Here is a 12,077-nt window from a genome sequence, read left to right as displayed (position 1 = left end):
ATAAGAGATGGAAATAGGAGGTAAACTGAAAATAGATGGGAAATGTGAAGACGAAAAGGGATAGATGAGTTTTGGCACAATCAGTGCTTTCAGAAAATAAATTATTTGTATTTCTTTATTTTTGAAAACAGATGTTCTGTAAGGTACTTCTGTGAACACTTAGATGTGTTAGATATGGCTTACTACAATCAGGCAATGAAAATCTTGAACGATAAGAAAAAGCAAGGCTGATGCTTGTTAAGTGTTTAAATGTATTCAGAGTACATCTTAATAGGATAACCACAACATTGGGGTTTTAAACTCCTCATTTTATTCATACGTTAAGTTTGAGCAGGGTGATGGTGGTGTGGTTGTTTTTGTCCTTGATTAATTGTGGTTAGCTGTTTTGGTGGTGCTGAGTTGGGTTTTAGGACTAGATTTTAATGTTTTTGACCGTATTCCTCTTGCCGTTAAAGCAATCTGCTTTATTTACTTCAAGTTCATGAGGGTGTCTGAAAACCCTTTAGTGCGTTATGCATAAAACATTTTTACAAGTCCTCTGCTGAAAAGTATAGAACAGTAATCAATGCATATCCTTAAAAACATCTAACTAGAGAGAGTAGCGTTATGAAAGTTTGGGATAGCACTCCATGTAAAGAGGTGATTCATGAGGGTTGTTAGCAAGTTAAGTCTCACATGGCAAGAAAAACTTGTATTAAAAACACGGGATGATGGATAAAAGATGTGTGCTATAAAATTGCCTAGAGGTTAATTTATTACCTACTGTGAATGCTTTGAGTGATGCTGTGCTAATAATACTGTGTTACATTGCAGACAATATTTTACACTCTTCCACGCCTTTCAGAAGTGGCTGAGGATGAATGGATCTCACTCTGTAAATTTGACAGATTCACTGACATTCCTTTGCCACCAACATTTCAGTGGTATCAATCTCGAACTGAACTTCTTGATCTAAAACCGAGTGACTGGTCTCAGCAAGACATGGGTAAAATATAGCTAACCTGTGTTAAATGTAATTATTTGTGCATGGCAATAGTGTATTTCTGTACTAAGTCTTGTCTTAGTATGCGCACAGTCTCTGTTATTCTGCTATATTAGTTTTGTATACGCGTGAGCATAGCATGTCCCATAAAATGGTAATAGATGACTAACGCTGCCTACAGTATTACCATTTAGGTAATCCTCTTTACTGAAGCAGTAGTTTCACTATGACTTTTATATCCATATGACTTAATACTTGGTTTTCATAGGTTCAAATTCAGTTGAAACAGATGGCCAAACAGAATGGACTGATGTTCAGAAAAAGATTATACCCTGGAAAAACAGTACTCCAAGTTTAGACCTGGAAATGGTATTTCAGGACCGTGCTGCTAAACTTGGTAAATCAAACAGCAGGCTGATTGTGGTGGCTTCACTTATTGATAAACCTACCAATTTAGGAGGTAAGGTTGAATGGACATTTTAAAACCTTTATTTTAGACTTTAGAGTATGCTTGGCTAATAAAAATTACTTGTAAGATTTTTTTTAATATGTTGATATTAAGAAAAATATTTTACCCAGAGAAATAGGTCATTATCCTGCAAGAATTTGGTAACCAAATGTTACCCCCTCCACAAAATAGAGTATTCTGTAGTTATTTATTAAAAACAAACAAACAAAAAAACTTGCACGTAGCATGCATTAGTTAAATAGAACTTCATTGTACTTTAATTTACAGCTAGGTTTCTTCCTGCATTCATATTCTTTGTCACAGTTAAGTTTTTCATAACTGTGTATGCTACTAAAGGGAAATGATTTATTTTTTTGTATACCAATTAAACCAAATCTTGTAGATATACAAGATTTGTACAGCAATTCTAGTTTCTCATGACAGTTGGACAACAGGAAAGTACCCACTTCTGATTTTGAGTGTTCCTATTGTGCAAGTGCAAGCTGTGATATAACAAATCCTACAAATACATTATTGCATTGTGCTTGCTGTTGTCAGCAGTTTTAATAACTAGAGGTAAACTGTTAATGAAAAATACGCCCACAAGCTGGTGCTGTCTGCCCTGTAATGCTGTGATGTGTCATTCTCAAGTCTTTTATTTAACTGGTATTGGATTTAGAGCTTAAGCGTGTGTGCAGATGTCCATTCATCCACGCCTAGGCTGTTATGCTGGCCCATTAGTATGTGTAGTTAGTACTGTAGAAGTGTGCTATCCAGACAAAGCTTTTTCCATTTTTATCTGTCTTCTAAGTCACAATTTTTTTTATTTTTTTTATTTTTTTTTCTGGTAAGATATATGGAACAAGGTATGATTTGGAGAATACCTAAAACACAGGAAACTGATTAAAAACAGAGGGATAAAATAATAATGCATTTTATGGATTCTTTGTCCTTTTTCACTTGCTAAAATATTCTGGCATGGTGTTTATATTATTTTCTCTACAAAAATCACTTTAAATAAACCTTCTGTTGTAGGTTTGTGTCGTACAAGTGAAATATTTGGGGCATCTGCACTAGTTGTCGGCAGTCTTCATTACGTACAAGATAAACAGTTTCAGCATCTTAGTGTTTCTGCAGAGCAGTGGCTCCCCCTTGTTGAGGTGAATGGAAACAGTTTAATAGCTAAAAACTAACACGCCTTGAGTTTATCAAATGTTCAGTCTTACTTTTTTTTCCTCTTGCAAAATTAAGCTTCTTATTTAACAAGCTCCTGCTGTCATTTCTGACACTTAACATTGAATATTTTGGAAAAATCTTTGAGTCAGCCTGGTAACAAAGAATTTGAAAACTTTAGCTTTTATTTTGCTGTGATAAATTACATGAGTTGCTATCATAGCTTAGTGAGTGTTTTATAGCAGAGTATTGAAGTGGGATGTTTGTTTATGAAAGCTGAACAACACTGCATTTATCTTGCTTAGATAATTGCTTTTGGTAACTTAATGTGTATAATCATTAAATTTGCCTGAAGCTAGCTTGTGCTAAGCTTTTAGAACCTATTGTTTAGCTTACAAAAATGAGGTTTTCAACCTGTATCTTTACCATTTGATAGAAGATATGGTTGTGGTATTTTACAGTAACTTGTTTTTCAGTATCAGCTTTAGTTAAGTCATCTGATAAATTCAGTTTGAATTTTTCATTTTTTACGTGGTGTTTATTTTCAGTTTATTAAAATTTTCTTTTCTAGAGCAATATAGCTGTAGTGTGCTTTGCCTAAAACAGAATGCTGATGAGCACACATTTTCATACCTAATCTCTGTGGTTCTCTACTGATGACAGAACTTCTGTTGCATGGAGAAATTGGAATCTAATACAAATAGGCAGTATAGAGTTAGAAGAAAAACAGAAATTATTTACCTCTATCTTAAGCTATGACAAGTTGTAATACAGGCATATAAGGCAACTGGCTTACAAGACTGACCAACCACTACATTGTTTCAGGAAGGGATTCCATGGTTAGGTAACAAGTATGCCATTTACCTTATGCAATAGCGATTCTTCTACATTCAGTTGTCAGAAGTGTAGAAATGAACTTTGTTCATTTTATTCATGGAGGGAATTCTTGTGATATTACCTACCCTTTGTGCTATTGCTGAAGAACCTTTAAAATATTAAAGTACATATATGGACAGTTTTTGGGGATAAGTCTCTTCCTGCTAAAAGCTGTCCAAGTAAATATTTTTTACAGTTACTTCAGAAGTTTACAAATAGCAGTATTTTAATATTTGTGTGTTTCTCTCTACTTTTGATGGACAGGTAAAGCCATCTCAGCTTGTTGATTATTTACAGCAGAAAAAAACAGAAGGCTATACTATTATTGGTGTGGAACAGACAGCTAAAAGTTTTGATCTTACAGAATATTGCTTTCCAGAGAAGTCACTATTATTGCTGGGGTAAGAATGTGCTTTTTGTAAATCTACCTCTTGCCATCCATCCATGCCCTTCTTCTAGTTGGACCTAGGTATTGTGAAAACCGAGTGACACGTAAAGGTGGAATTAGAACAGGAAGGGATTGGGAAATTGGCAAGGAGTTTGGCTTTGTGTACTAATGGATGGGAAGTAGGGATATCTACTCCTGAAAGATCCTTTTTTCTCATATTTAGTAACCAATCTATATACTGCAACTCCTTTTTCGTGGGAGACCCTTTAAAAATTCAGGATGGGGCAGATGTGGCATGTAGAAGCAGGTACAGCGTTTGTAGTTTGAGCAGAGGCTGAGAGGGCTTTAGAGAAAAACAATGATCAGTTCCTACAACCAGGAAGCTTCAGATGTGACAAAGAAGAGGCTAAAGCAATCTATAAAGCGTCTAAAGTCAGAAAGATCCTGGAACTGCTGGGCTGCCAACTGCATTCAGGAGGAAGGGGCTGTCCCTCCTTTTAGGACAAAGTAGGCAAAAATACCTCTGTTTTTCAGCCCTTTTTAAATGTAAATGTAGTTTGTTTTTAGACTGTAGTTTTCATAACCAATTTTGTTCTCTACTAATTAAAATCATAGCTTTAATTACTGAAAACCTTTGGTATCTTTTGATGTGCTCATTCTAAAGAAGTGAAGTATTTCCAGTTGAAGATTTTGGTCAGTCTGAAATTCCCTCGTACCAAGACCTCATCACAAGTGAAGCGGGTAGTTGAGCCCCCCTGCTGTGCCAGCAGCTTCATGCCCTAATCTTATTTACAGCTATTTATTTTGCCGTGGGTTGTCCAAAACGAAAATGGGGGAGTCTTGGTGCTAGCTATTGCTGGCCCAGTGAACTGAAGATAAAATGCTCTGCCACTTTTCCTGTATCACAGCTTAGGTCACCCATGCTTTCTTTGTATCAGTAATGCATACTTGCTTTAATAATAATAATCTTGTGCTCACCAGTTACATTTAAGGGCAGAAGCTCCATTTTCTGAATGGTATTTGGTTGCTATTGTGACTTCTGTATTTTCTGCTTTCTGGAACATCTGTCTTCCCCCATATTTAAGTTGCTGTTTCTTCTCTTCTAGAAATGAACACGAGGGAATCCCAGCAAACCTGATTCACCACCTGGACGTCTGTGTGGAAATTCCTCAGCAGGGTATTATTCGATCACTCAATGTTCATGTCAGTGGGGCTCTGCTGATTTGGGAGTACACAAGGCAACAGGTGATCAAGCAGAAACAGAAATAACTACCAAGAATTTTGTGCCTTACAGTACATCCGGGTGACTTCCTATGGTGCTACAACATGAAATTCTGAACAGAGGAGATACAACTCAGGGTGAATGAGGATTTTACATTTTGCATGTTTTGTTCTCTGTAGTTCAGAGTGATTTTTTTTTAAATGCCTTAATGCTTTACCTCCTTAAATAAACTGGTTGCATTGGTAATAAATACTATTTATATTGCACGTGGTGTGTGATTTATTTTGTGATCATCAACACAGTACCACAAACAACCACATTCAAAACATACCAAAATTCAAAACAGAGGATTTTTACTGTGGTTATTTTTGATTGACAGCCATATTTGAAACTGACCACATGCCCTCCACTTACAACAACCAAAAATTCTCTTAGTGTGAGTAGTGCTTAATGCTTCCAGTACCAGGTAGTGTAAGTAAATTTAACTTTCAAAATATATATGGAATCCAGTCTATCACAAATGTCTTGTGCTGTCCCTCATTGAAGTGTCCTTCATGGTCAAGCTTACTGGCCCTGCTATAAACCTTGGTAGGTATTTTTAATGGAGTTGCTTCAGTAAGGAAGGTAATTAATTCTGAATTACATGAAAGTTCCATAATGTGTGATAAATAATTGCCCTGCTTACAACAGATACTGATTGGAAACCACCTGTTACAGCTAACAACAATCCTTACTCTTTCTTAAGGAAAAAAGGGTACTCAAATACATAGCTTATGTATCATATACACAGGATACATTAGGCTTTTTGATAGCTACTATTGTAAAGTGAGTATGTTTTAAAATAGTTTGAAACACTTGGCCAATGATAAATGCAGATTACATAAACCACCCTCCCCTGGCTTTTGATATGGTAGTGAAGTTGGAAAAGCTTTTTTAAGAAAAGTGAGCTCACTTGCTGAAAACCACTTTTATTCTTTTTAGAATATGTACATGGTGCTATCATATAATCACTTATTTATTCTTGTGAAACAATGACTGTCATTACACAGTCAAAGCCTCAGATTTGCGAACAGCCCAGCACCATACTACTTTGACTCAAGTTGTCCATGATTGTCCATGACCATCCTTTTTTTCAGCAGACGTGAGACCCTGTAACAAGAACAGTGGCCTGCATTTTTGGAAGCCAGGTTAAGCAGTCCTTGACCTCGAGTTCTTGCACTAAAGCAGGTTCTGTTGCTTTCTCACGCATCTTCCTTCCACAGCTTTATTCTCATCAGCTATACTTTGAAAGCAGAGTACTTAAGTCTTCCCAGCAGTTTCTGGAGGATGAAACCCTTCTGCTTCAAGCTTCTTTTTGTATTTTAAAAAGTCTCTTCTTTTGTCAAAGTATTTAACCTGTTAATAAAGAGAAATAACTCATGTTCATCATAAGAAACTAGCAGAAAAAGGGCCTTTGTGCATCATAACAAGACTGAGAAATACGTGGTCTTTTGACTGATAAATTTAAGTAGTATTTTAGCTTTCTACCGCAGTTAGGAGTTTGTTGCTTGACTGAAGAAGAAGATTCAGCCTGTCATCACCTCTCCCCTTATCCCCATAGACATCTAATAAAAGTAGGCTACTGGGTTGCATTTTTTTGCTGCAGTGAACAGGGATCATGGCTAACAGGTACATCCAGCAGCTTTTCTATGGTATTGCAGAGTGTAGGACCTCTGCAGAGCACTGCAAACACCACCACCAGCACTGGAGATCCTACACAGCAGAGCTGCAGCCCTCAAAGTGTAATTCAGCACAGCCACTGCGCGCATACTGATTTGTTCAGATGATTTTGGTCCGTGGGCTCAAATAGGAAGCATTCAGCCCCTTGGACACCACTGGTGACAAGAAGCAACACCTGTTAAATCAGATAGGAATTGCAGCTTCTGCTTGGGAAATTGAAAAGCATGCAGGCCATGGAAGAGTTGTGCAAGCAGATGGGTCACGGTGAAGCCCTGCTGTGCAAAGAAGGGCTTTTATGCGCAGCAGGATGCCAGGTGTGAGCCCTGGGCCTCACCTCCCTTCCCCGTTACCCGTTCTCCTTTACCAACGATAATTTCTGTTGCTTCCTAAGCCTTCCCGGCCCCTTCAGCCCTTTTTAAGTTCCAGCTGCCCAGCTGCACGCCCATTTATCGGGGAGCCCGGGCTCGCGGTGTTCCCCTCTCCCCTCTGTGCTCGGCCCCCCGCGGCCGCCGCTCACCCACTGCTGGGGGCAGCGTGCCTCGAAGGCCAGCCGCAGCTCCTGGCACCGCGCCGCGTCCTCCCCCTGCGCCTCCAGGCAGCTCCAGAAGTCGTCCCTCGCCCCCCAGCACGCCTTCCTCTCCTGCATGTTGGGCGCCGACATCTTCCCTCACACCCGACGCGGGGCGCCCGCCACCGCGCCTCGCCCCTCACCGCAGCCGGGACCCCCGGCACGGCTCGGCACGGCTCAGCCCTGCCCTCCTCGGCCCGGTTCGGCTCGGTTTGGCCCGGCCCGGCCCGGCTCGGCTCGGCCCAGCAAGGCCCGGCCCTCAGCAGCCCTGCCGAAGGTCAGGAGCAGGCGCAGGCCCGGCGCAGGCTGCGGGCGGGGCGGAGGCGGGGCGGGCGGCGGCCATCGCGCCTCCCCCGGGGGCTGGCAGCCAGCCCTGCTGTGCTGCGTGTGGCAGTCACAGAGGCACAAAATAGCCCAACTGCATCCACAAGGGTCACCCACCCATCCATCCATCCATCCTGGGGCCCCAAAGGACCACCCAAAGCACAAACCGTGTGTCAGAGCGCTGCCTAAATGCTGCTTGAACTCGATTAGGCTCGGTGCTGTGACTGCTTCCCTAGGGGAACTGGGGGGGTTTGTGGTGCTGCACAATTAATTAAAGGTCTTTGCCCAAATACACGCCAGCCGCCTGTAAACGCCAGGTGCTGTGCAGCTCCAGAAGCGCCTGTTTCCATGGAAACTTCCTGCGCTGCTGCTATGGGGTGAAGTTTTGGTGCCTGGGTGGGCCTCCAACATGAGCCCAAACTGGTGGGCACTGAGCTGCCGGCACCTGGTGCTCCGCAGGGCCATGTGGAAGGGGCACATTTTGTCAAAATGCTTCCTCTGAGGGATGTTTCTGGGGAGCAAAGTGCATGTGAATGCTGCAGTACACCTGGCAGTCTTTAACACAGTCTGTGCCATCATCTCTGTTTATTTTAACCACCTTTTTATTGCTAGACTGTGATGGGTAGGAGAGGGAAATGCAGTAATTTAATCTCTAACATAATGGGGACGTGAAGGTGAGCAGAAGTCACTACAAAAGCAGGATTTCAGTTATGGGCTTTATTGAAAATAATTGATACAGAAGTAAGTAATCTTACTCATGGCTCTTAGGCATGCAAGCTTTTACAAGCATGAATATTAAAAAGAAAATGGCCATTAAGTTTCAGGACCAAAACGTGGTAATAGCAAGTGTCACTTGTGTTTCAGATTTTAAAATTTATGCTGCATATAATGTTGTTTACCTAGTGCATTCCTGAAACTGAAGGAATAATGTGATTATATATAATTAATCACAAAGCCCCAATAGCACATCTGGGATATTTGTGATAAATAGTTTATTCTTTAAGGGTTTGCAGTCCAAGAAATGCTTGCTGAAGACATTTGTAAATAATTCTGTGTAATGGATATTATGGAAATCTAGTGATCTGGCTTTAGAAAGTACGTGAACAGAAAAAAGGCAGATTTCTCTAATATATTTTTAATGACAATGTTTCCATTTGGCTAAACTGCTATCACAAGGAGCTGATTTTTTTGTTGTTGTTGTTAATTTGCCAATTCTAAGCATCTATCTTTAGCCCTTCGCTTTGGGGAAGTGTGCCCAGTAAGTAATAAATGGGATATTTATAATAGCCAGGCAGAGGCAAATGTTCTAGAAAGATGAAAGGCTGAAATAATTCCAGATTTGTTAGGTGAACTGCTTGCCACAACTAGAGCCTCTGAATTATGTTTCCACTTAATGGTTAGCGAGATATTAAAGAAACAGGTGACTGTCATCCACCAACACTCTTGCCAGGACTGCGTTGAGGTGAATTGTGTAGGGTTTGTACAGTAGTTCAGCTCTCAGATTCTTCTGTGCCTGTTGTTAACTGGGATACAGATTTGCCTTCCGATGAACCCCTTACAAATCTATCCTCATCTGCAGACTTATTTACCCCATATTTACCTGGTCTTACCCAGCAGATTCTGGACTGTCTGCCATAACGATGTCTCCTTTCACTGCTGAAGCAAGTAGCACGTAACAGGTATCTCTAGGCCCAGTAATGAAAGCACTTCTTGAAGTACCATGGCTGTGTTCAGCTTTGTGCTTACACCAAGAGAACAATTAATTTGTTTTTCTTGCATAAAAAGACTCATGTATAACCTCCTCTAAATTATGATCCTTATCCATAATAAATTTTCAGTGGCTTTAATTTGAAATAGTGTTCCTACATAGCGCCATGCCCAACTATTTATTTTGCTAGAAATAATAGCAGGATTGTACCTGAGGTGGCTCAAGGCATTGTTTTCTGTTGCTGAGCACCAAGCCATATTTTAAAATAAAAATTACAAAAATATGTAGCATGAGAGAACCATGCATCAATATTTTCTCTTTCTTGCTTTTCAGATATCTGTTAAAGATGTAACTCTGACTCTTCCAGTGTTCCTTGCAATGCCTGAGGAAGGAATATGATTAAAGAAATCATAATAATTAATTGTGTCTGGTTTTATTATTAAAAATGAATAAATTAAGCAAAGAAATACCATGAACTGAAAACAGTAGTTGCCTCTTTCTGTTCATCTTTGAAAATGTTTTAACAGAAATTACTTAAATGGTTGGACGTCAGCCATCTCTCTGGGAAGCTCTCACTTAAATGAAGACAAAAGCATTTCATTTTAAACAATGAATTTTACCTTAGTGTTTTGAAGGCAAGCACTGGATGGAGAAAGGATGTTTGCCTACTAGTACATCAGTCCTACTTCATGAAGCACAGAAGCTCTGGAAAAAAAAAAATCTAGAGGCTTTGAATGCCTGTTACTGAAAGGTCTTAAGAAGGGAGAAAGTAAACAGCAGTCAGGAACAGGTTAAACAGCAAGGTCCCCTTCCGGTTCTTGAGATCTTGTAGACCAAATTTTAAATTCTACTTCCATCCTTTTGCTGCCTGCAGACCCTCACAGGTTACTCTTGGCAGCAGCATCAGCTTTGAAGATGCAATCTGCAAAGGCAAGCATAGAAGCACCTCGTTCTTGTGGAGGGGAAACATTCATCCATCTTTATACATGTAGGTTGAAGTCTTCCCCACATTGCTTTCTGAAATTACATTTGTGGTTTATTAGGGCTCAGTGGGACTTAAAATCTCATTGCAGTAGGTCATTCTTTAACAGAAAAGGTCATCTTTAGCTTTAAGATAACTTTTTAAAAGTGCTTTAGAAACTAAATAACCCTCTTGAAGAATCAGTCACTAGAGAAGACCATTGATTTTTAGAGCAAGAATTTTCTGAGCCTAGTAAGGGAATTGCTTAGGAACAGACAGACAGTTAGTAAGTTCCTCAGCTGATAATTAAGAGTTCTTTTTTTAGTAGCCACCGATGTTACTAAATGATCTGTCTATGCTTATAAAGAGAACTTCTTTACTTCTCTCTTTACATAACTTTGCAGGTAATACCAAATGTTTATAACTAGATGTCTGAAAGAGGCATATTATACATGTACATACTATACTTTCTCTAGCCTTGTTCAAAGCATTCCTTTTTATTATTTCATAAAGATCTTATGTTAAATTTTATTTATTTATTAAAAACAACATGAATTTCTTTGGATGAATTAGCATTTTTGTTGTTGTTGTTCTTTTGAATGAATAAAGATGGAAGTATGTATGAGGAGAAAGAAAACTAGATTTTTGGGGGGTAGGTTTAGCAAATCAGTTTTCTGAATCCCTAACAAAATGTGCATTTCCATGTTCTGTTTCAATGCAATGTGTGTTGGGTTTCTTACCTTGATTTCCTCATGCTGTTTTTGCTGCATGTTGTGATCCTTGCCATAGGGATTGCCAGTGCGACATGAACATAGTAAATTAGGTAAATGCTTTGGGACAGCTACCACAGCTTTCTGTGCTAGCTCTGCTTGTACCAGAGGGCTGCGTGTGCCCAGGAAGCACTGGAGGGGATTTGATGAGGAAGGATGAAGCAGGCTGATGTGGAGGAGGAACAGGGGAGAGAACAGACACAACAGTGATTTTCATCTTCTTCACAACTCTGCATAGTAATGTGAAGCCTACAGAGAAAAGACTGCCTTTGTTTGAGGCCTTTCATGGACATCAGTGAGGTGCTCTGTAGAATGGTCTGAATATTGCTAGGCTACCTGAAAGTTATGACAGAAATAAAAAATCCTAGAGTGTGAGGATTCTGGTGAGGTGTTGAAGTCATGTGTGTTAATTATAGGCAATTGTTTTTAAAGCCTTTAATTCCTTTTTTTGTTGTTCAGTTTTTAGAAAGGAAGAAAACAGAAAAAGGAGTATTTGGGGAAGAGAGGCAATGGTAAGGCAGGAATACTGACCAATTCTCATTCTTCTGTTGGCTCCTGATTAGCAATTCTCCAAGCCCACGAAGGATGACAAAATCTTGCTTTGCAGCAATGTTGATGTTCACTTTCTTGCAAGAAAGCTCAGATGGGAAACTGGGAATATGCCTATTCTGCAGACAGACTGATTTTCAAAGCCATGTAAATGGAAGAAAACTCACGAATTTCATTTGGATGCCTTCAAATTACCATGGCATGATAGATACTGAAAGCTAAGAAGCGGTCCCTGGTTCTCTCTGAGACTGAAACATACTCGAAAATTTTTTATCAAAAAGCCAGCTGAATGCTTGCATCCATGTGTTATATTTAATAATCCATCAGCTGCACCGATCACCTTAGCGTTCACTGTAAACGTTTCAGCGAAGCATGGGTGTGCAGTACCA

The 12,077-nt window shown here is 39.8% G+C and overlaps 2 protein-coding genes across 2 annotated transcripts in view; one reads left to right on the top strand and one right to left on the bottom strand.

The window, feature by feature from the left end:
* Positions 1 to 5,355, top strand: part of TARBP1 (TAR (HIV-1) RNA binding protein 1) — a 34,280-nt gene extending 28,925 nt beyond the window's left edge. The window contains 5 exon segments of the mRNA XM_068676193.1: positions 814 to 985; positions 1,251 to 1,442; positions 2,466 to 2,590; positions 3,744 to 3,880; positions 4,974 to 5,355. Of these exon segments, the coding sequence (XP_068532294.1) occupies positions 814 to 985; positions 1,251 to 1,442; positions 2,466 to 2,590; positions 3,744 to 3,880; positions 4,974 to 5,136 (789 nt within the window). The 3' untranslated portion in view covers positions 5,137 to 5,355.
* A 686-nt stretch (positions 5,356 to 6,041) lies between these two features.
* COA6 (cytochrome c oxidase assembly factor 6) lies at positions 6,042 to 7,700 on the bottom strand. The gene is made up of 2 exons (XM_068676192.1): positions 7,326 to 7,700; positions 6,042 to 6,484 (listed from the first exon to the last, which is right to left on the bottom strand). The coding sequence occupies exons 1-2, from the start codon at positions 7,467 to 7,469 to the stop codon at positions 6,389 to 6,391; spliced, it is 240 nt and encodes a 79-aa protein (XP_068532293.1). The 5' UTR covers positions 7,470 to 7,700; the 3' UTR covers positions 6,042 to 6,388.
* Positions 7,701 to 12,077: the final 4,377 nt, after the last annotated feature.

This window comes from Anas acuta, chromosome 3, assembly GCF_963932015.1.
Source record: "Anas acuta chromosome 3, bAnaAcu1.1, whole genome shotgun sequence".
Lineage (NCBI taxonomy): Eukaryota > Metazoa > Chordata > Aves > Anseriformes > Anatidae > Anas > Anas acuta.
Note: the sequence above shows the minus strand (reverse complement) of the source record. Positions and strands in the feature narration are given on the sequence as shown.